This window comes from Akebia trifoliata, chromosome 3 (genome assembly GCF_017979445.1).
Source record: "Akebia trifoliata isolate Shusen 1 chromosome 3, ASM1797944v1, whole genome shotgun sequence".
NCBI lineage: Eukaryota > Viridiplantae > Streptophyta > Magnoliopsida > Ranunculales > Lardizabalaceae > Akebia > Akebia trifoliata.
This window is the reverse complement of record NC_141377.1, coordinates 32,174,728-32,196,610: the sequence shown is the minus strand read 5'-3', so window position 1 is coordinate 32,196,610 and position 21,883 is coordinate 32,174,728. Positions and strand designations below refer to the sequence as shown.

Sequence of the window (21,883 nt, the reverse complement as noted above, 5' to 3'; positions counted from 1 at the left end):
ACCCCTAATTGAGTGTGGTATGTCGAGTTTTAAAATTATTTTTCTTTGCAAAAAAATGATTTGATGAATTTGCTTATACCCTTGACTTGAATTTAAGGTCAATTTTGGTTCACAAAATTAAAGTAATTTCGCAAATAATTTCACATATCAAATAATCATTTTCAAGAAATAAAATAAAATTTTAAAATTGCTATATAACCAATTTGACAAATATTTTTAAAACATAATCAATTTAATAATTTCAAAAAAAAAAAACAATACTCAACCATTTTGATAGAAAAATTAGAAACTAATTCCACATCCACACAACACATTCTTTCACAAATTATTACCGCTACTATCAAAGTATCTTTTTTTCACTTATAGATTAACAATAACCATAAAAAATATTTACAATCTCAAGTTTACACAAATAACGAGTAGAATAATCAAAAAAATTCCCCAATTAATCACTAAATAAAAAATATAAAAAATTCATCAATGAAAATATTGGAAATAAGGATCAATAGGACTCAATGCCCAAGCAGCTACAGTCACCACTACGTCATATTACGTTTTTCGCGACTGCACAAGTGCGCTAAAAACGACTGCTAAAAGCTGTCGTTAATTGCGACAGCTTTTAACAGTCGTTTAACCGTCGTTTCTACCCACATACAAATCATTACTTATATTAACTGTACTGTATCAAATCTCTCTCTCTCTTTCACAGCTCGATCTGCGTCTATGTCTCTCGCTCTCTCAAATCTGTCGATCACACTCTCTCTCTCGCTCTCTCTCACTCATCTCTATCTCTCAAATCTGTCGATCACACACTCTCTCTCTCCCTCTCTCGCTCTCTCTCTCGCACTCATCTCTGTCTCTCTCTCTCGGTCACACTCTGTCTCTCGCTCTCTTGCTCTCTCACACAGTCTCGCTCGCTCTCTCGCACTCTATCTCAAAATTTTTCGATCTCTTTTGTCTTTATAGTTGTCTCTCGCATGCACTCTCTCTCTCTCTCTCCGCAAAATCCAAGATCTAGGGTTTGTGAACTCGCTCCCAGATGCATCTCTACGAATTTTAAGCTGAAATCATATCTAGGGTTTGCGCACTCGGATTGGTTTGCTTATTTCTCTATTGATGGAGCTTTATATCCGGTTTGATTGTTTTCAATTAGTGAAAAGGGATAGAATCGCACTTTAGTATTTGGGGCTTTGTTATGGTTTTCATGTTTTTTTTTTTTTTTTAAAATTTAGAAAGGCACATAGCTGCGTTAGTTGAAAAGATAAGTGACCAATCGTCTTGAGATGTTAACATAACATCTTGTAACAGGACCAATCTAATTTTTTGAATTAGATCACATTGTGATCTGTAGTTTTTGCATTTTATCTTAGTTTTCTATAATTTTTTGAATTTTTTTTTTCCGATTTATCAGTTTTACTCTTGTAGATCTTGTCTAGAAACGTTAACAAACCGGATTCTCGTTCAGCCTTACTATCAAACGTGCGAATGAAGAACCGAAACAAAAAAAAAAAAAAACAATGTGAATGAAGATGTGTGTTTCAAAAATATTTTATTTTGTCTTGGCTTCTAATCTTATTTTTGGCTTCAAATCTTAGTTATGATTGTTGAAGAACTAGGATTTATGTTATTTTATTAGTTTTTAAGAAATGTATAACCTACGTATTTCATTTCTTCAATGTGCAATGAGATTCTTTCATTGTTAGATTGGGTTGATGGTTGCAATTTTAGAGATTTAGGTGTTATTCTTGTAATCTTTTTCAATGTGTGTTGTATAGTGTTATTTCTGATGATTGAAGAACTAGGGTTAATAAAAGATGGACAGTTGGTATCTTGTTGTCAAGTTATAAACATTTCAAAATGAGTCCTGTACAAGCAGACACATCTCTAGGTTACATCTTTTTCTTCCTAAGTGTCCTTTTTTCCCCGTATTTTCTCTCTTTTTGGTGGTGTTTCTGTAAATATTTACATGAATCTGACTCCTTCCATCTATGCAGAACCCGGGTTAGTGGCTAGTTATCTTCAGACGTTAAAATCCTCAAAGGAGTTATTGCTTGCTTGTTTGTAACATTTTAGCTTCATAGGTTGTATTATAAAATAAATTGAAGCTGATAGATGTGTGTTGTATGCTTGGGCAGGTTTTTAGATCCCTTATCGAGCATACTAAAGAAATTAGTGGCATATATTGTCACCTTCCAAATATCTGAATTAGGTTGTTTGTGTGTGAGGCTACATTGGAATTGTAGTTGGACTAATTTTTTACAAATGCAAACTCACCTGTTTTGGTACATTTTCTTAAGTAATACTTCTGTTATCCATGATTTTAAAGGTTGTTAACATCTAATATCTGCATTTAATGTTAGGATATCCCTAATTTGTATTTAATCCTAAATTCTTCCTTTTATCTTAATATTTTTTTTAGTAAGACTCTTACTGAAAATTTTCAGAGTGGAATTTAGTTGACTCAAAACGCGGAGACAAGGAACTCATTGATATGGATGATCTTCTAGATGACCTGACTGCATTTAACCAAGATAATCCCACAAATTTTGAGAACTTCTCATGTTATACTCCGCAGCCAATTGAAAATTCTACTGTTGGTAAGCGCTTAAATGAGATGATGAAAGCAATTACATATTATTTTTAAATATTTTTTTTCCAAGTAGTGATGAAAATAATTTAATTGGACCTGCACCACCAAGAAAATTTTCTTATATATTCACTGGTGCAATTACAATATTTATTTACTTTTTTTATTTTTATCTATTATTACTCTTTTTGAAAATTTTCAAATTGGAATTTAGTCAAGTCCCAATATATAGAGAATGAAGTTTTTAAGGATGATTTTTTGGCTATCTTCAACCAAAATCAATCCACAAATTTTGACAACCCTCATATTGTACTCCTCAACAAGTTGAAAACTCTACTGCTGGTAAGTGTTTGAATGATGAAAGTGTTCCAACTGGACTAACACCAAGAAGATCCACTTTGATATTGATAAGAAACAAGATTGTTTTCCAGATTATCTCATCTTCCATTGGATTTTAATTAGTAATTCCTTAATTTTTTATTGAATCATTATCTCTTTTGTGGGTCTCTTAATGTTCTTTATCACTTACTACACTTACTGAGATTTTTCAGAGTGGAATTTAATCAACCTTCAATCTGGAGACGATGATTTTTTGGCAGCTGCAAAATCTGACAACCCATCGGAACATTTTAATATTTCTGCCTTTAACCAAGATAAAACTACTCTCTATGATCACAATGCCTCCTTCTACATTCCTCAGTCAGTCCAAAACTCTGCTTCTAATGAGCATTTTAATGGTGAAAGTAATTTAACTCCACTTGCACTAAGATCCTCCCTTCCGTTTGGAGAAAGAAGAAGCTCGCAATATCGGGGTGTAACACGGTAAGTACCTATTAATTTTGGTGCATATGTGTAGTTTTGCATACTATGTTTATGTATAAAAAATAAAAAAGAAGTGAACTTTTTATTGGATTTTTGGTGTTAATAGGAACAGATGGACAAGAAAATATGAAGCCCATATATGGGATAACAGATATAAAAGAGAGGGACGGCCGAGGAAAGTGCACCCTTGGGTCAAGGATGTTTTCCATGATGTCCAACACGAGACCAATCAGTCAACTTGTGTCGAACGTGCCACCTAGGCCACACTGTAATCACTGATTTGGCATTTTTTCTTATTATGCTTTAATTTCTAGTTAACAATCAAAAGTTAGAGTTCATTTTAAGAGTAGCAACCAACTCTCAATATTCCAACTCCAACTCCATCAATTCTGTCTAAAAACAGACATGCACTATAATATTTGATTTGCCTTTACCAACCTACTTACTGATATGGTGGTTTGCTTCTGATTCTAACCTACACCTATTCCTAAACTCTAACTATAATAATACATCCATCTCGAGGAGTAAAATTTGAAAATTTTGTATGTTTTGGCTCCTTTAATGGATGGGTACGTGCTTAATCTAAGAAAACAAGGGTTTCACTCATTCATCTTTAAAGTCTTACTCCAAAGATTTTGGGTTGGCTATATGAATCATATTTGCTTCTATTCCATTTTGTTTAAGGTCACATCTTCTATTAGTGAAAGAATATTAATATTTGTTTCATGGATAGGTTCGTGCTTAAACTATGAAGACAAGGGTTTTAGTCATTCATCTTTAAAGTCTTATTCCAAAGATATAGATGAATCATATTGACTTCTATTCCATTTAGTTCAAGATCACATCTTCTATTAGTGAAATAGTGTTCACATCTGCTTTGGGTCATATTGATTACAATCTAGTTGACTATCTATGTCTACAAATAGAGGGTTTTCATCTCATTCCTTCGTTACTTTATCGTTATGCATCTGGTATTTTTTGTTTTAGTTGAGAAAAGTAGATGTTTGTATTTTGTCAAATGGCCTACTAAGGTTTTTCTAATGCTTACTAACTACCTGTTTGTGCCACATGACAGTATCTCTTAATTACTTATTGAGATAGTCATCTAATGGAATGGAGTGGATGGGCTGGATTGACTTAATCTTTTGGTAGGCAAGCGGCTCACTTTACCAACTCTGAACTGGTTCCTTCACTGGAATGTCCAACTTCCGAACTTTAAATAAATTACATTGTGCCATATTCAGGGTACATGAGTAATTATGTGGCTTTGGTGGAGTTGTAATTCACACTAGGTGGGAGTTGCAACTCCACCAATTTAGGGTGTTTGGGGAGTTCTAGGAGTGTGTAACTCCAAACAGCAAGGCGGGTTGGAGTTGAGTCCCATCTTCCAAGCAGGCCCTCTAATCAATTCGGAAATGTATTAAAAGAAATGAATCATTTTTTGAAATACTCTTCATTTTATGCTTTTAAATTCTTGGTTTATTTTTGTCTTGACAGCCTTTGATAAGCAATTCATTTGCATATCTGTGGACCATTTACATTGTGTACATGGCAAGCTTAAAGAAACCAGGTCCAAGTTGCGTCTCAGCTGATTGATTTTACCTTCTGAAGTTATGCTTTTAGTTACATCTTTTCTGTTGCTCTGGATTACGTCGCACTGGTTGGCTAGCAATCTGTTTGCATGCAGAGTAAATGGAACTGGACATCTTTTTAGGTGATACTGGATTGCCGGCATGCTTGCCACACAATAGAAAATTACTATGGCTGGCCCAAGATATGGTATGGCGTCGATCATTAGTTGCTGCCACTGGAGGGGACTATCGCACCCAACATGTAAGTAATGCCTCCATCCCTTTGATTGGGCCCTCATGTTCTGTTTTTTTGAGTATTCGGAGTTAAGAAACTCGGGTTTGAGTGCCCAATCTCAGAATATAGTGGTTAAGTCATATGGTGCACTCCAATGGATCATATAGATGTCACCCAAATGGCCGCCTTGAAAGCGTGCTGATTGGTGATCGATAGGGTCCTTATCATTTAGTTTAATTTCATATATGCAACCATATTATAATTTATTTTAAATTATCTCTGTGGTTTCGATGCAGCTACTTCTTATGAAACGAGGGGGTAGAGTTATATATGGAGGGAAGCTTGGTGACCACTCCCAGACTATGATTAACCACTTTCAGGTACCAGTGAACACTCTTACTTTCTTATTTATTTTGGTGGAAGGAGAAACGCTATCAATTGAATCTAAATCTTACAACATGTAGGCTCCAATATTAAAGTTAATAAAGAGCTTGTAGTTGAAAGACATATATTTGTTGGTTTCTCACTAGCTCGCACTTGTCGTCATACAAATGACACAAGTTTTTCTTTGATACTGGTGTTGGAAAGCTATTTAAAATGCATCATTTTCATGAGTTAAAGATTCTTTGCTGGCAGAAGGTGTTCACTTCTGATACTATTAGATGGATCTGGTTGGGTCTTTTCTTCCTACATGTAAAATTCATACAATATTCATTGAGATTTATATGTATTCAAACTTTTAAAGATATAATTTACGTATGGAAAAGAATTGAATTATAATCACTAATCGTCTACTTAGGTGGCTGTTTTTACTTTGTATTCCCATGCTTTTTTTATGTTCTGAGATACAAAACAATTTATCGTTTGCATTTTATTGCTACTACGTCTGCTCCTGCTTCATACATTTCTCTAGTAGCAAAGATTGAGCCTATCAGTTCATATATTGAATGATATATATATAATATAATTCTTGATTCAAACTCCATGGTTTATAAGCTCACGAATAAGTTTAGCAAAGGTAAAATATATACAAATTTATATGAGCCAATATGCCCATTATCTCCAACACACAGATAGTTTGTAGAAATAGTTGTATCTTTTGATAATGAAAATCCATTCATTTGGATTAGTTACTGTAATACCTCATCTACTGGCTTATATAACAAGTATATTTTGAACACAATATTTAAGCATCTCATTTTCTACCAGTTTTGTTATCTATGAATAAGTTCGTCATCCTAACATTTTTTCCTCACATAGGGAATTGATGGAATCCCTCCTATTCCCAATGGTTACAATCCAGCCACTTGGATGCTTGAGGTCAGCACTTCAGCTGTTGAACATAGGATCGGTCAAGATTTTGCAGATATATACATAAATTCTAATCAATACAGGTGATTTTGATCACTTCTTTGTCATTTATCATGCAGTCTAGATTTGATTTTAACATGTTTCATCTTGTTTGTTAACCTAATATTAAAATGATGTTCTCCAACAAGCAGAATGTAATGATTTCAATACTTTTCTTTAGGGTGGTGGAAGATTCGATTGAGCTTTTGAGTATTCCACCAGCTGGTTCAGAATCCTTGAAGTTCACTTCTACATATTCACAATATTCTCTTACTCAATTTAGATTTATGAAAGTTGAGGATGAGGGGCATTTGGGTCTTTTCATGTTATTAGTTGGGGTGTAGGTCATCAATGTCAAAACATAGGGGTATCTCCAACATTTAGCAACATGTGAGGGGTCAGGTATAAAATAATTTTTTTTTAAAAACAAAATACCCTATAGCGACGGTCGCCGACCGTCGCTATATCTCTATTTTACTGTCGTTTTTCCCGACTGCCTTGGACAGTCGTTTTTTCCCGACTGTCTTGAACAGTCGTTTTTAAAAAACCACTCCTTTTAAAACGACTCGTTTTCCGACTGTAGGGGCAGTCGTTTTTTTTGAAAACGACTGTCTTGGACAGTCGTTTTTGGCGCATTATGACGTAGTGCACAAACATCGTCTTTTAGAAGTGCAGCTAATTCATCATCCCAATTAGTATCCCATAATGATGAAGGAGACGAGGAATCACCTTTACTCGCAACAAAAGAAGAAGAACATTTCCCCACTGATTCACCAGTTGGATCATCACCAATAATCTTGTTTAGAAGAGGAAGATCGTCCCAATTGATAATCTCATCATATCTCCATGCATGATCATCAACAAAGAAAATATCGCTCAGACGTGGAAGATCATCTGAATTGATCATCTCACTAACACCTCCATGATGATCATTAGCAAAGACAACATTGTTCGATAAGCGGTTAATGACCGTAGGTCGTGAGTTTGATACCCAGTATGAGCATTAATTCCTCAGGGGCCACGCATGAGAGCGCACTCCCACTTACCTAATGCGTGTGATGTGCAGGCGTTGCACGTGTCCTTGGACTCATATTTGGACAAGACCACAGTCCATGGCCCAGGCAAAGCCTAGATATGGGCCCAGTCCACTATCTACAAGGATACCCGGTTATCAAATTTTTTTTTGTTTTGGTGGTTCAAAACATTGTCGAAATCAAATCTAAGATCAACAACATCTTCATCACAAACATTCAGTCTGGTTAGTTTTTGTTTTTTTGCTAAGCAATTCAGTCTGGTTAGCTACATTGGAACTATAATGTTACAAATGGAAGTGTTGGAAAAATTCAACAAATTGTTTCTCAAAGATGTTTCAATATAAATCTCAATTGACAATATCAACCGTTTATTTTTAAAATTTATTCATTATCTCATGTACAATAAAAACATGGAAATGTCCTATATCCCAAGTTCTCATTAATCCAAACTTTCCTATTTCTAATAGTACTTTCCAAGATCATCATATCTTGAGATGACATTATTGCAATAATGGTTCAAAGTTTTGTACTGTTTAGATGGAATTTTGGTGAGGATCCAAAAAACTTTCCAATTTTGGGAATGTATCGAAATCTTTTGGTTGAATTCTCAAAATTTTCTCCTGATAAAAATAAAATGATATTCAAACCCCCACCCCCCTCTTTATTCTGGGGCATACGCAGCCTTATAAGTAATGTGTGTGGATTATAAGCGTATGGCAAGACACTCACACGACTCACACCATAGACACATGTCACACATTTTTCACCAATATCACATTCGCTGACCGTGATTTTAGGACTCAAAAGTGTAATAAATGTGATTTTCAGGTAATAATATGTAATGAAGGTTAGGGAAGCAAGGGATTAGTGATCAACAAAAACGGAGGTGGGTTCAATGGGATTTGAACCTAGGTCGTAAAATCAATAGGCAATACACCTCAAACCTTACCTACTTATAATTAGCTAAGTTGGCACTAAAATTGGTTTAGAACTTTCACATTCATCCTAGTCAAGAGTAAAATTGGATTGGAGACAAACATACAAGAAAGTGAGATATTTGAGGAAATTGAAATCTTTTGGGTTTAAGAATCTGATGTTCAGAATGAAAAAATAATTACAAAAACAAAAATTTCCAAATCGTAAGTGGAAGATGATCAAACAATATAAGATTATCATGGGATTCAATTGTAAGCATGGTTTTTAAACTTGTCCGAGACCGAGACGTATCGCCCGAGTTAACTCGGTATTAGAGCTGAACGAGACCAACTCACAAAGTCATTTTTTGATCGAGTTTTACGTCTCAGAGTGTAATTTTTTGAGTTATCTCATGAGATGTCTCAAACGTATCGGAAAACTCGTCCGAGACGGTATCGGAGCTGAACGAGACGAGACGCGATACCAAGTTTAAAAATCATGACTATAAGATCAACTCTAACAACATCACAAAAGATTTTCAGAAGTGGAAAATCATTCTGGAATTTCACTATGTCATCTACCATCCACATCACATACAACACCACTCAGAAATATAAGATTATCCTGAAATTTAATCTTAAAATCAAATAATTCATTGTCGTAATTCCCAACAACCATAGCTTTCGATGATCAACTAAAATTTTCCAATCTCTTCAACACATTACACTTCAATTCTAGCAATCGATTTTCCATAGTCGGTAATTCCTCTGGATGGTTGAATTCTTACATATTATTCATCGATTACCACCAAAATCATTTCTTCTCTTTCTATTTCTTCAGCTCCCTTTTGTTCATCTCACCATCTCTGCAGATAAGATCCAAGTTAACAGATTGTTCTAAATTAGATACTTCAGAACTGGATCCATTCCATTATTGCAAAACCTACTGAGTGATTGATGGGCAAACAAATAACTTCTTCTAACAGGAGAGAAGACAATGAATGCGATTTCAACATCACAAAGAACACAAAGATCAGCAACCTTCTTGAACAAAGAAAATGTAACCATACTTTTATCTGCATTTGTAAATTTTTATATCTGTCTTTTGTTTGGGTTGTCTTTTTGTTTAGATTCGGCGTGAATATTATTCTCTCCAATAATCTTCTATTCCAACCAACCATCATCATTAGAAAGTTTTGATTCGTCGTTAAGATTGCATTTTCTCCATTTTTGTTAATATTCCATCTATTGAAAATACATACAATTAAACTAAAAATTTCCTTCCATCAGAAGGTTTTGATTCCTCATTAATATGCATGGTTTTGATTCCTCATTAATATGCATTTTCTCCATTAGACGTGTGGACAATTAGATCTTCATATCGTTCACTTTATAGATTAGGAATATCTTTGGTAACACTTCTAAAGTCTGAAATCTGAAATCTTATTTTGAAAAAATTGTTTGTTTATCATTTTTAAAAGTTTCCGGTTACAAATAGAATTTTAAAACATAATGACCATTTTGACAATATTATACTTTTGTAATTTTAATAATAATATATTATGCATAATGAAACTATTTACACATTTAATTTCGATTTCTAACACATCAAACACTCCAAAAGTATTGTTTTCAATTTGAATTTATACTTGAGAAATTATATTCCAACAAGGTAATACTTAAATAATAAACAATCATTTATTTTATAGTTGAAAAATATAGGATTTTAGGGTTTGTATAAAAATATGGGATTTTCAAATACGAAACGAGAGAAAGAAGAGAGACTTTAACAACATAGTTGTAGAGGAAAGAGAGGTAAAAAAGAAAGGAGAGATAGAAAAGTTAAAAATAAAGGTTTTAGAGTTCATATAAAAAATTATAAGTGATAGAAATCAAGGTTATGAGGAAGGTATTTTATGAATTAAAAAAAATCAGATTTCAGAGGTTTCGTCCAGCATCTCTACATCACTGGTTCAAAACTTCTAAATTTTGATTTTAAAGTTTGAAATCTGAATCAAAACAAATGGAAATAAGGACTTGTAAAGTCTGAATTTTAAAGGTGGACCACTTTCATTCAAACTTCATAAGTATTACCAAATACACACTAAGAATCGAATTTAATTCTGGATTTTGAGAAAAAGATGAGGTGAAAATCTGGTGAGGATAAACACAATTGGATGGCTGTGAAATGTGAAAGCTGTTCTTCTTTGTCACTTTAGATTGGATGGTACAGATCCTTCAATAGGCTTCATTCTCCATTTATCATTAAGAGCTGCTATTTGCATCTCAACTTTTACTTATTACACTCCAATTAAAAACAAAGAAAACAAGCAAATGATTGAGAATAAATGAAAATTGGAGTACCATTACCATGTTTTGTAATGTCAATCTTTTAAACTCTACGTGGGGTGTGAAATAATTTAAGAGATTGGAGTATAACAAGTAAAAGGTGGGGTGCCAATACCAGCTCTCTTATTATTTGGGGAGTAAAAGTTATTTGGTTGGTTGACGTGGGATTTGGGTTTCTATCAACATATCCAGATATTGGTCGGATTCCCAGGACTCCCCATCAATATTTAAAAAAATCTCAAAAACATTGTTTGATTAGGAGAAAAACCAATACTCTTTGAAGCTTGAGACATTTCAGACCATTATGAGACAATCCAAAACGTATAATAATATCTTAGAATCGAAGTTCGTTATGTTTTTTACCAAAATTAGAATATCTGGGCTGAATTTCAAACCTAGAATATCCCCCAACTTCGGAAACAAATTTGCTGCATAACCTTGGAAACAAATAAAAGTACATAAACTTGAACTATGAACACAATCCAATTAATGAGAGAAAAAATAATGTGTACTTAGGAAATGAGAGCAGATTATGAACACATTTGAATTAACTTAAGAAATTGCTTTAAACAGAATTTTGAATGGAGGAACAAAATTCATTCAGTCAACCCTAGATTTTCAAGATAAGGATTTGTTGATGATGATTATGATGAACAATAAAATGTTTTCTTGATTGATAATCACTTGTCAAGGAGCCTTCACAAAGTCTCCTTCGCAACCTTGCCTTGCCTATGTATACATTTCCTCTAAATCTGCAGAAAATTGTGTTCAATAAAAGTTGTAAGCTGTAATTCTCGATAGGCTTTGAGACAGCAATGGACGAAATCAGACTCGGAAATAGATTAGTTGCTTGACATGATGTCCAACCTGCAGTTACAGATATTTCTTCCCTTTTTCCTCCTCGAACTAGCTGTCACAAAAGGGTAAATAATTAAGACCAATGTGATGGAATAAATAATGAACTAAGACACAAACAGTTAAGATATTGGTTTGCGAACAATCAGATAATTTAGTGAAAATAGGCCAATTTTTCTTTTTTCATCTCACCTTTGATGAAGTGGTTGATTCTTGGTTACAATGAATCAAAAGGGGCTTAGTCCCATACGTCAGTTGGTTTGATACATTGCAAAACAAGTTTGAGGTCATGGGTTCAAGTCCAGCTTACTCATAAAAATTAAAAATTAAAAAAAAAAAAAGAATCAAAACTATACTACAAAAAGCAATGTCACCCCTAGGTGAGTCAGACACATCCGGATAGAAGATAGAAGTGACCAAGATGGGTGCTACATACATTTTAAAGTGTCTGGGTAAATGATTCTTGATTTCAGTATAGAACAAAAAAAAAAAGGAAAAGGGGTAAGAACACAAAATGGATGAATTGTAGCTCATTAGAAGGGGAATGAAAAATATAAAAACAATGTGCATGTAGGTTCCCAATGACTGCTTACAAAAAAGTACTGATGAAGACAGCAAATATGAAATGAAAAAAAAAACCTAAAAATATATTGCCATTGGAAATTGTACAAGTGATTAGAAACGGAGGATATAAATTAAAGCGGCACCATACTACATAGTCTGAGACTGGTAATTATGGTCCAAAAAAGACATGAGCTGATGAAAAGGTCCCAAAACACAGTGTACAGCTGGGACTGATCAACAAGTGCCCGCAACATTGGTGGAAGTATGGGAATGATTAACAGATCCCTGCAAATAAAGAAGAAAAACCAAAAATGATTGCATGAGTAACACATACAAGTTGGTGCTTACCACACAAATAACAAATAACAGAGTTCAAAACAATTTAGTGTGTACCTTTGGACATGTACTCGTGTAATGCCCTGTTTTCTTGCACGTACTGCACTTCCTTTTCTTCTTTGGGACCTGTTTGATGCCCAATTTTATTTTAGTGGATGAATGATGATCTTTCGTTTTGACAGGTGGAGGGTCACACAAGGTTGTATTTGTATCATTTGTCTTTTCCATTGGATGAACACTATCACAACCTAAATTTTCGGGAGGTAAGGCACATGTAGGGATATTAACAAGGGAAAGTTTTTTCAAACCCTCTTCAATGATGTTGACAGCAATTTTAGTTCGTTCCGTCGAGGTAGCCCCAAGTTCTACAAATTTTATAGCTGCGCCCTTCAAGGTCCAAACATTAGCCATGGTTGGATCCTGAGAAGTACCTCCAACTTCATCATTACACGACCCGGCATACCTAGCATTCATCGTCCACCGCTTTAAGATGTATTTAGGTGGAATCTCGAGTACATTTACATCTTGAAATACTTTAAGCACATGTTTGCAAAGTATACCCACAAACTCAAACATCTGACAACTGCACTTTGCACTACTATCAATCGAATTAAATGTAACTATATTCATTTGGTCGTCTTTATCACTGTACTTGCCCACCAAGTACTTACTTGTATGCTCTTCATTGCTGATTTTCCGTGCAATGCAACCACAACTTTCAAAAAATTCTTGGCCAAACACTGTGAACATATTCCTTGTGTAAACCCTAGCCGCTTGTTCTTCGATGAGATTTTTTGATGTTGAAACTGCACTTGCATACATGGTCAGAAAATCTTCATCGGCTTCCTCCTCTCGTCGTCGCTTTACTGCTTGTTCATACAGCGAAACGAACTCATTTACTGGTGTTCCTTCATGCAAAAACCCATCGAAATAGTTCAAACCCTGACCTAGGCGTGTTGTAGTCATGCCCGCAAAAAATGTATCCTTCAAGTACAATGGTACCCAATGATGGCGTTGATCATACATCCCTTTTAACCAATTATTTTCCTTCAAATTGTACTTTGCAAGGATTGCCTTCCAACCTGATTCGAACTCCTCTGCCTTCCGACTATCATAGATGCAATTTCGGTATTCTGTTTGAAAATCTGGGTGCACACTAAAGAGATCAGTCAAATTTTCTAACTCAATTTTCTCTATGTGCCACATACAAAATCGATGCCTTGTTTTTGGAAAGACCTTCTCTACTGCGACCATCATTGCTTTGTCTTGATTTGTAATTATAGAAGTAGGGCATCGATTGGACATAGCTCTAAGAAAGGTTTCAAATAACCAAATAAATGATTCCACAGTCTCATCTGCTAACAACCCACAACCAATTAATACAGCCTGTCTGTGATGATTTACTCCAGTAAATGAAGCAAATGGAAACAAATCTTTGTTTGTTTGGCAAATGGTATCAAATACCAAAACATCACCAAATTGCTTGTATGCCTCTCTTGCCCTGCTATCAGCCCAAAACATACTCCTCATAGACCGATTTTCACCAACTTCTATCGCATAAAAGAATCCGGGATCTACTTCTTGCATTCCCTTAAAGTACTCAAGCATGCGATAGCAATCAACTACAATGTTGTTTTTTCTCTCTTTTTTCATATATTTCATAAGATCTAGACCAGTGATTTCAACTCTATTTTCTCCAGATACTGCTTTTGTAATTACATCAATAATTTTAGATGGTCCAATTCTACATTTATAGAGTGCATCAATCACTGATTTTGTAGTGCTCGTAATTTTCCGATGTGATCGAAGTTTCTCCGCTTTAGCAGGATCAACAAGCCCGTGATTATGCTCTTTATGAAACCGGTCAACAACCCACTTTCCAGATCTTTTTTTAATGCTCATAGCTGCTCGACAATCTACCCTTGTTTCTCGTCGAGGTCGCACAACCTTGCCTTTATATCGTCTGTCATTAGGTGATCGAAACCCTTGATTTGCACAGACATACTCCCTAGAAATCACACTACGATCAACTCTTGAGCGTTGTATATGACTCTTCCGAATACTGAATCCCTTCTCCTTAGCATAAGCATTATAAAATTCGTATGCTTCGTCTTCCGAACCAAATCGCAAACTGACATATGGTTCAGAGCCAAGTTTAGGAAGGGGTGCATTATTTTCTTCCCCTTCACTGGTTTCAGCTGTGCTAACACCTTCTTTAAGAGATTCTTGCTCATCCACTATATTGGCTTCTGATTTATCTTGATCAGGACTGATTTTATCTTCCATAGCATTACTCTATTCACATATTAGCAAAATTGTATCCCTTAGTAATATGAGGAAGACAGTCAAGAGAGTACTCACAAAATAGCAACATAATAATCATTGGAATCGCAAGGAGCACATTCAAGAGAAAGACTACAAAAGGAACTGTTTATATGTTTAGCATTGATTCTCTGGAGAAAATTAACAAGAAGCAGAATATGTATAAGAACTAACATTTTGTTTAATCCAAAATTGGTATAATTCCTAATATGAGATGGGAGTGCATCAATCAGCTTTTATGTTTGCAGAAAGTACAATAATCAAAAAGAAAAATTAACAACATATCAAATGTAAACATTTCAGCAACATAATCATGTACACCCGTGTAATGAAAACATCTCATACTTGATCACTTGTGTGACTTGGGAGAAAATAAAGCTGGTGCGAGCCTCATCCCACATGAAATAGGCTGATGTAATTACTGTTGAAAAAAAAATCTGCATTTTTTATCCAGATTTTTGTGACCAAGTAGGGATATTTGAGCTACGATTCAAGTGGGTCCCATTAGTTTTTTGAGGCTGGACCACTTGGAAACTTATTCATCTCATTGAAGAGAATAGTTTCATGTTTTAAGTTGTCAAAAATCCATTATGGGTGAATGACAAATCGGCTCCTAAGAACTCCTATTAGCCATGGTTTGTTGTATGTGGTTTATAAGATTATTGAGTTTATAAAAGAAACTCTTTAGTCCCACATCGGATAGGAATAAGAAAATTGTCTAGTTCTTACATAGAACTTCTTATATCATGTAAGTGTATGTGAGAGAGAGACTTGGATAAGCCCACGCACGCGCACAAGGGGCCCATGGGCTCAAGAAGGATTTGATCCATTGGTCCAAAATATCCTTAATGCGTGTGCGGGCACGCGCAGGGGGGTGCAAATTTCGTCAATTTGGCTTCACGTGGGTGCGCACGACGGGCCCTTTTGCTAATTTTCGTATTGGGCTGGGCTGGGCTGGGCTTAAATCCGTTTTTTCTTTTGAAGGGACACACCCCTCACCGTCCATTAGAACACCATGGGTGCCTGTTCGGTCTGTTTAGGATACCTCCCTTGATTTCTTTGGGTTGTTTCTTAAGAGACACACATGTACATGTCTTTTTCTTTTTCTAAGAGACACACATGCACATGTCCTTTTTAAGAGACACACATGCACATTCATTTTCCTAAGAGACACATTGTCTCTTAATTTTCTATAAATAGGTCATCTCGACCTCAGTTTTATTCACTAAAAATTTTCTCTTCTTCTTCTTTGCTGTTTAAACGTGCTAGCATTCTGTTTTCCATTTGCATTTTTTGAGAGTACAAACAGTAGCGTTCGGTTCGCTAGACGTGTAGATTATAGTGCTGCCTCTACACGTGTGATCGTTGTATCCCGGGAGACAATTGTTCATTGATCCGTGTGCACCAAGTTGCGGGAACAAAATTGTCTTAAGGACATTGTGTTCAACACAAGCCTCGGTCAAACTTCTATTTGTTCATTCTCGGGTATCTACCGATTTACAATTACCTCCTCATAAGTTCTCTACACTATGTGGAGCCTATCTTGGGAAAGTACCTTCACTCAGAAATTGTGAGTTATCTCATCCCCTCCCCCTATCCCTAAGAGGAATGTTTGAAGTATATTTCATTTAGTACTTGGGAGTGTGATTTGTTCAGTAAGGAACACTATATACAACTTAAGACATGCTCCATTCTTTATTGCTTTCAATTATGAAATAGTATTCCTTGGGATAAATTAAGAGCATGCAAGGTATTAGGAATATTGGACTCACTTTCAATAACAGAAGACTTGACTTTGGACAAAGTGAAATGGACAAACAAGATTTGTTTAGCCGACCTCAAATATTTGGGATAAGGTGTTGGTGGAGGTAGAGGTGGAGGTGGTGGTGAAGCTTCATAAATTAATAAAAAAATTCAAGCACAAGATGGACCGAACTTTCCACTTAAGATGTCACCATCATCAGATGTAACTGATTGAATAAACGAACATGATCAAACCATGGAAATCCAAATGTACTAATTATTGAAAATTAAATGTGATAAGAGTTTAGATCATTTCATGAAGGGCTTCAAAATGTCTAGCAAGACCTTTTTGAGACCCTTGGAGGTAGTAAGAGATTTTGGAAATACTATTCAGGGAACATGTAATGAGTGACCGTTCCATGTCTTCTGAAGAACCTTTTGGAGTACATTAGGAAGCTAGCTAGAAGGTGGATAATCATTTTTCTCATTCGTTATAAAAAGCCAATGATGTAACCATTCATTCGGTAAAAAAGGGCATGCTTAAAAATTTCTTCGTCTAAATGAAATCATCCACTGCATTTCAAAAATCCCTTTCCTAAGTATTCTTTTCTTAGGGAACCTCCTCCCTCCATGAGTACTTTATCAATATTAATAACAATGTGTTACTTATCCTGAAAAAAACTATATGGTAAGGGCCTGATACATGTCTAAGTCACTATAATAATTCTTAATTTATAAACATAATTCATAATTGATAATTATTTAATCCTGTAATAGTTCTCTCGGTCCCCTTGGAAATGGAAATGTTTTTCATTGAAATATATTAAAAGTTAGTACCATGCAGTAGATACCTAGAATTATGAGGGAAAAACCAAGGTTTAAAACATTGTATCAATTGAATGTTTCAGTTAATGAAAAAATTGATTCGGTATTGTCCGATACATTCGATACAAACTGATACATTCCCGAAACATTCAATTCAATGTTTCGTATCTGTCTCGGCCAATACCAATGCATGTATCAACCGATCCATTCCGATATTTTAAACCATGGGAAAAACTCTAATGAAGAAACACTTGAAACACCAAATCTATGTTGCATACATTCCTCCAAGCAGATGACTTACCGGTCTTAACACAAGTTAGATTGTAATACTTCAAAGCGATGTGGCTTATATGGAATGAAAGGGATCAGTACAATTCAGTATAAGCTGTTTCTTTCTAGAGAGAGGGAAGAGGCTTAGCATCCCTCTTAGGGTAGATATGGTGTTTGACCTTATTGGCAAATACGCCATAGAAACAAAAAATTCCAAGGAACCTAGGGGCAAACCAAGTGCTTATGAAGGGTTCATGACGATTTCCATCACATGCAAACATGATGTTAAACCAAAGGACTGCCAAAACTATGAGATGTTACTTTGTTTTTCTAACCTTAAGCATGCGATATATGCAACGGCTGATTCGGAATGAATGGGCTAGCTTTGTTAATTAAGATACTTAAATTTTGAAACCTCGAGAAATAGCCATACTTCCTTTCCCCGCATTGTTCTAATTTTTTTTGAGGTTTACACCTCCATAAAATGTCCTGCCCAAAGTAAAGCAATTGAAGTACACAAAAGCTCTTTAAAAACTTGAGCAGAAAAAAATAACTTGAGTTTAGAATAATTCTAACATCATTTACCAAAGAAATTTAAAACTAGAAAAAAAAAAAGTAAATTCACCTTCTTAGATTTGACCCGCCGAGTTTGAGATCCTTTACTTGCCACTGAAGAAGATGGGTCTGGTGTTGTTGCAGCACTAGCGGCACGATCCTGTGCAGCCAACCGCCGCGTGACCGGACGCCTCCTCAAAGGTGGGGCTGGTTGTGAGGGCAGGTCCATCGATGCACTAACAGTAATGGATGGACCTTGTGCACTAGTGGTCATTGGCGGCATCACCGGACCCATCATCATAGGTGGGGGAGGAAATGCACCGGGTGGTGGGGGCCACAAGCCATACGGTGGGGGCAGAGGTCCCGATGACGATGGCTTACCGTTCAATTGAGGAATCGATGGATGGGCGGTTTGAGGCGGTATCGGGATTGGGAAACCCGATGGTGGTGGGCCCGGAGGAGGAACTGGCCAAGCACAAGGGAATGCAGACCAAGTGTGATGTGGTGGTGGGTAGAAAGGGATGTGTTGTGGAACAAAATGGTAAGGTGGAGGTTGTGGTGGGGGATTGGATGAATTGGGCGTCGTGGGCAGTACGGTCGATCGATTGGATTTCTTGGTTTTCATTGTTATCAGCTAGAGAATCAATAATTCTACGAACATTGCAGTTGAAAAATTGGACCAAAATAACAAGAAAGAAAGAAAATCTCTGGAAGAGTTGAAGCAAAGCCAATCAAACCTAATTCTTGCAAATGCAATCAAGGTTTCTGAAAATCAAGAGCTTTGGAGATGAAAGAAAACTAACCAACCAATAAACATCAGATCGGAGATTCTCTGCAAGTTCTTGATCGAACAAAAGTCCAATTGACAATTTAGGGTTTAGAACGATGGATTGAATTAGGATTTGCGAGCACTCACCCAAAATTACGAGTTTGAGAATAATCAAAATCCATTAGGGCTAGGGTTTAATCCAGAGAGGTTTGAATAATTAGGGTTTAAAGAAGAAAGGAAGGTTTTTCTTTTTGAAGTTTGAAGTTTACGACGAAGAGGAGAGGATGAGGAGACTAATCAGGCTATTTGCCAGGATCAATTTTCATGTTGCCAGTGCAGGATTGATTTATCAGATGAACGGTCCAGATTTGACATTATTCCTCCACTTGGCGAAAATGAGAACCCACTTTTGAACCCAGGAAACATGCATATCTATCTTGTAAAAACCATTTTACATATGGATGTTATATATTAACACGCCACAATACTACAACGGCATCAATTTTTAACTTTTTTGTTTTTGTTTGAGCTTACCCCACTCTACATTCATTTTTCCTCCATCTATAATACATTGTCTTCTTTAATGACCCAACATGTCAAAAATTTCAAGGCTTAACATTGATAATCGGATTAGAATCTCATCAAATTTTTTTATATTTTTCTGAAATATCGACGAATCATCAATGGTAAACCATTAAAAATCAGTAAATTAATTTCAAACCATTTTTTGAAATATTTTTTAGGTCATACTTCACTTTCCTAGTGGATGCAGTCCAATATTGCTTCTCCTTTGTGAATTAAATATGATGCAATGTAATTTTGCATATTTGCTTCATTTTTTAAATAAGAATTCAAATATTTAAATATTCTGGGATTTTTATTGTCAAAACTTATGTATTGTAGATTTCAAATTCTAATATATAAGAGTTCAACCCAAAACATATAAATTTCTATGTTACGAAACATTTTTACCAGTGATATGGTATGTATTTAATTTGAGTCTCATGTTATTATTTTTTTTCATTCTAGCATATCATTTACATGTAAAACTAACACTGCGTTATTTGATTATAGATATTTTACTCTCATGATAAACTTATTGATTGGTGTCAATTTATTGGAAAAATCATGGGAACAATTGTTATTAAAAAATCAAACAACTAGGGAAAGATCCTTAGAATCAACTTTGATTGCGAGATAGATCGTAAGAAAAAAATTGATAAGAAGTCTACTGGTAAACAAACTGAACGAAATTATGTGATAGTTTATTTTCACTTAAAGGAGTGAAATTTCTAGAAAACAATTACTGAAACGTTGAATTTCAATGTGATATTACATAACTATCTATTAACAAATATTTTTTAATGACACTCTAATATGGGGAGGCTTACAAGTGAAGAATTGTAGATTTTGAAGGATATAAACAATAGTTGTGTGAAGCTTAAGGAAGTCCTAAACATATTGAAATAGATGAATAATTTTAATGCATCTATTATCAGGACAATATACAATGCTTGACATAAAGTCAAGGTTACCGAATTCGATGAAAAGACGTAGTTGCAGCATTTGATGAAGAATTTCGATAAACATGGGTATGTAGAATGGAATAAGAGGAATGATAGTACAAATAATCTATTTTGAGTAGATCCTAAGCCCATTTAGCTAGCAAGATGTTTCCCATATTTGTTGTTTATGGATTGCACTTATGAAATAAACAAATTCACGATGTTTTTATTACAAATTGTAGGGGTTGTATCAACTAGTAGAACATTTAGTGTGGATTTTGTATTTATAAATATAGAGAAGGTGTAAAACTATATGTGGACTTTGTAATGTTAGAAGAATACTCTTAACTCAAAAGTATTTCCATCAGTTATTGTAAGTGATAGGAAAGTGGCTTTGTTGAATACAATAGAAATGATATTTTCGGATGCAATCAACTTTCTATGTCGTTTTCACATATAACGGAATGTGATTGCCAATTGTAAACATTATTTTGAAAAAAAATAGATAGACTGAGAATCATTCTTATCACGATGGTTTGATTTTGTGCATTTAGTTACAGAGATATAATATTTGGATTTGACTTTTAACTCTTGAGATGGATTACTATCAATATTCGAAAGTGCTCTCTTATAAAGTATAAATAACACTTGAACACCATTTTTTAAAATACTACAAGCAACAGAGTGAAGTTTTTTCTCACTCCAAATTAAAGAGGCATTTTTTTGCTATCGTAGTGCAACTTCACAACCAATCGATACAATACATAACTTGATATCAAAACAAGAAATTTGAGTTTATTGAGAACTCTTGGATGATTATTACATAAACCCTATTAGGGTATTTATAGAGATTACATCAACCAAGATATTAGAAACTAACTTAATATAGGTATATTAATTACCTATAATACCTAATTTAGAATATCTTAATCTACTACTAAATATTTTATTTTCAATCACCACCTTCAACCTTCATTTTATTACGAGATACATTGACAATGATACAATGTATCTCATGCATCATAATAAGATGCATTTGTTACATCCTCCCGTAATTGCAGGGTCTTTTGAAGAAAAAGTATACAATTACTTTGAATGAATATTCTCGATCTCATCAATTAATATGCTATTAGATTGTCCAAAATCCAATCGTACTTCTTAGTGGTCATCGCCTGTTTGTAAAGTCCATCATTGTCGCATCACGTTCTTTTTTCTCTTTTGAGTCTATTGGAGCCGATGGCTTACGAAACCAGATTTGTCATGATCTCTCCCAAGAG

At 34.9% G+C, this 21,883-nt stretch overlaps 2 protein-coding genes across 13 annotated transcripts; one reads left to right on the top strand and one right to left on the bottom strand.

Moving 5' to 3' along the window:
• The first annotated feature begins 698 nt into the window (after positions 1 to 698).
• LOC147406408 (ABC transporter G family member 31-like) lies at positions 699 to 6,962 on the top strand. Of its 3 annotated transcripts, XM_086434424.1 has the most exons (6): positions 702 to 2,597; positions 3,139 to 3,409; positions 4,485 to 5,242; positions 5,512 to 5,595; positions 6,476 to 6,609; positions 6,747 to 6,962. In XM_086434424.1, the coding sequence occupies exons 3-6, from the start codon at positions 5,102 to 5,104 to the stop codon at positions 6,907 to 6,909; spliced, it is 522 nt and encodes a 173-aa protein (XP_086290550.1). In that variant the 5' UTR covers positions 702 to 2,597; positions 3,139 to 3,409; positions 4,485 to 5,101; the 3' UTR covers positions 6,910 to 6,962. The 3 variants fall into 3 exon arrangements, with proteins under 3 accessions (XP_086290548.1, XP_086290549.1, XP_086290550.1); XM_086434422.1 differs by lacking the exons at positions 4,485 to 5,242; positions 5,512 to 5,595; positions 6,476 to 6,609; positions 6,747 to 6,962 and adding an exon at positions 3,516 to 4,471 and having other exon boundaries at positions 699 to 1,019; positions 2,445 to 2,597; XM_086434423.1 differs by lacking the exons at positions 4,485 to 5,242; positions 5,512 to 5,595; positions 6,476 to 6,609; positions 6,747 to 6,962 and adding an exon at positions 3,516 to 4,471 and having other exon boundaries at positions 699 to 1,096; positions 2,445 to 2,597.
• Positions 6,963 to 11,324: 4,362 nt separating this feature from the next.
• LOC147406407 (protein FAR1-RELATED SEQUENCE 5-like) lies at positions 11,325 to 19,486 on the bottom strand. 10 transcript variants are annotated; one of them, XR_015176449.1, is made up of 5 exons: positions 18,403 to 19,486; positions 12,675 to 14,912; positions 12,425 to 12,566; positions 11,730 to 11,772; positions 11,326 to 11,614 (listed from the first exon to the last, which is right to left on the bottom strand). XR_015176449.1 is itself a non-coding variant. In XM_086434420.1 (4 exons), the coding sequence occupies exons 2-4, from the start codon at positions 18,119 to 18,121 to the stop codon at positions 12,516 to 12,518; spliced, it is 2,298 nt and encodes a 765-aa protein (XP_086290546.1). In that variant the 5' UTR covers positions 18,122 to 18,266; positions 18,403 to 18,521; the 3' UTR covers positions 12,233 to 12,515. The 10 variants fall into 10 exon arrangements, 2 of the variants coding, with proteins under 2 accessions (XP_086290546.1, XP_086290545.1); XR_015176451.1 differs by having other exon boundaries at positions 11,730 to 11,768; XR_015176448.1 differs by having other exon boundaries at positions 12,430 to 12,566.
• Between the last annotated feature and the right edge of the window lie 2,397 nt (positions 19,487 to 21,883).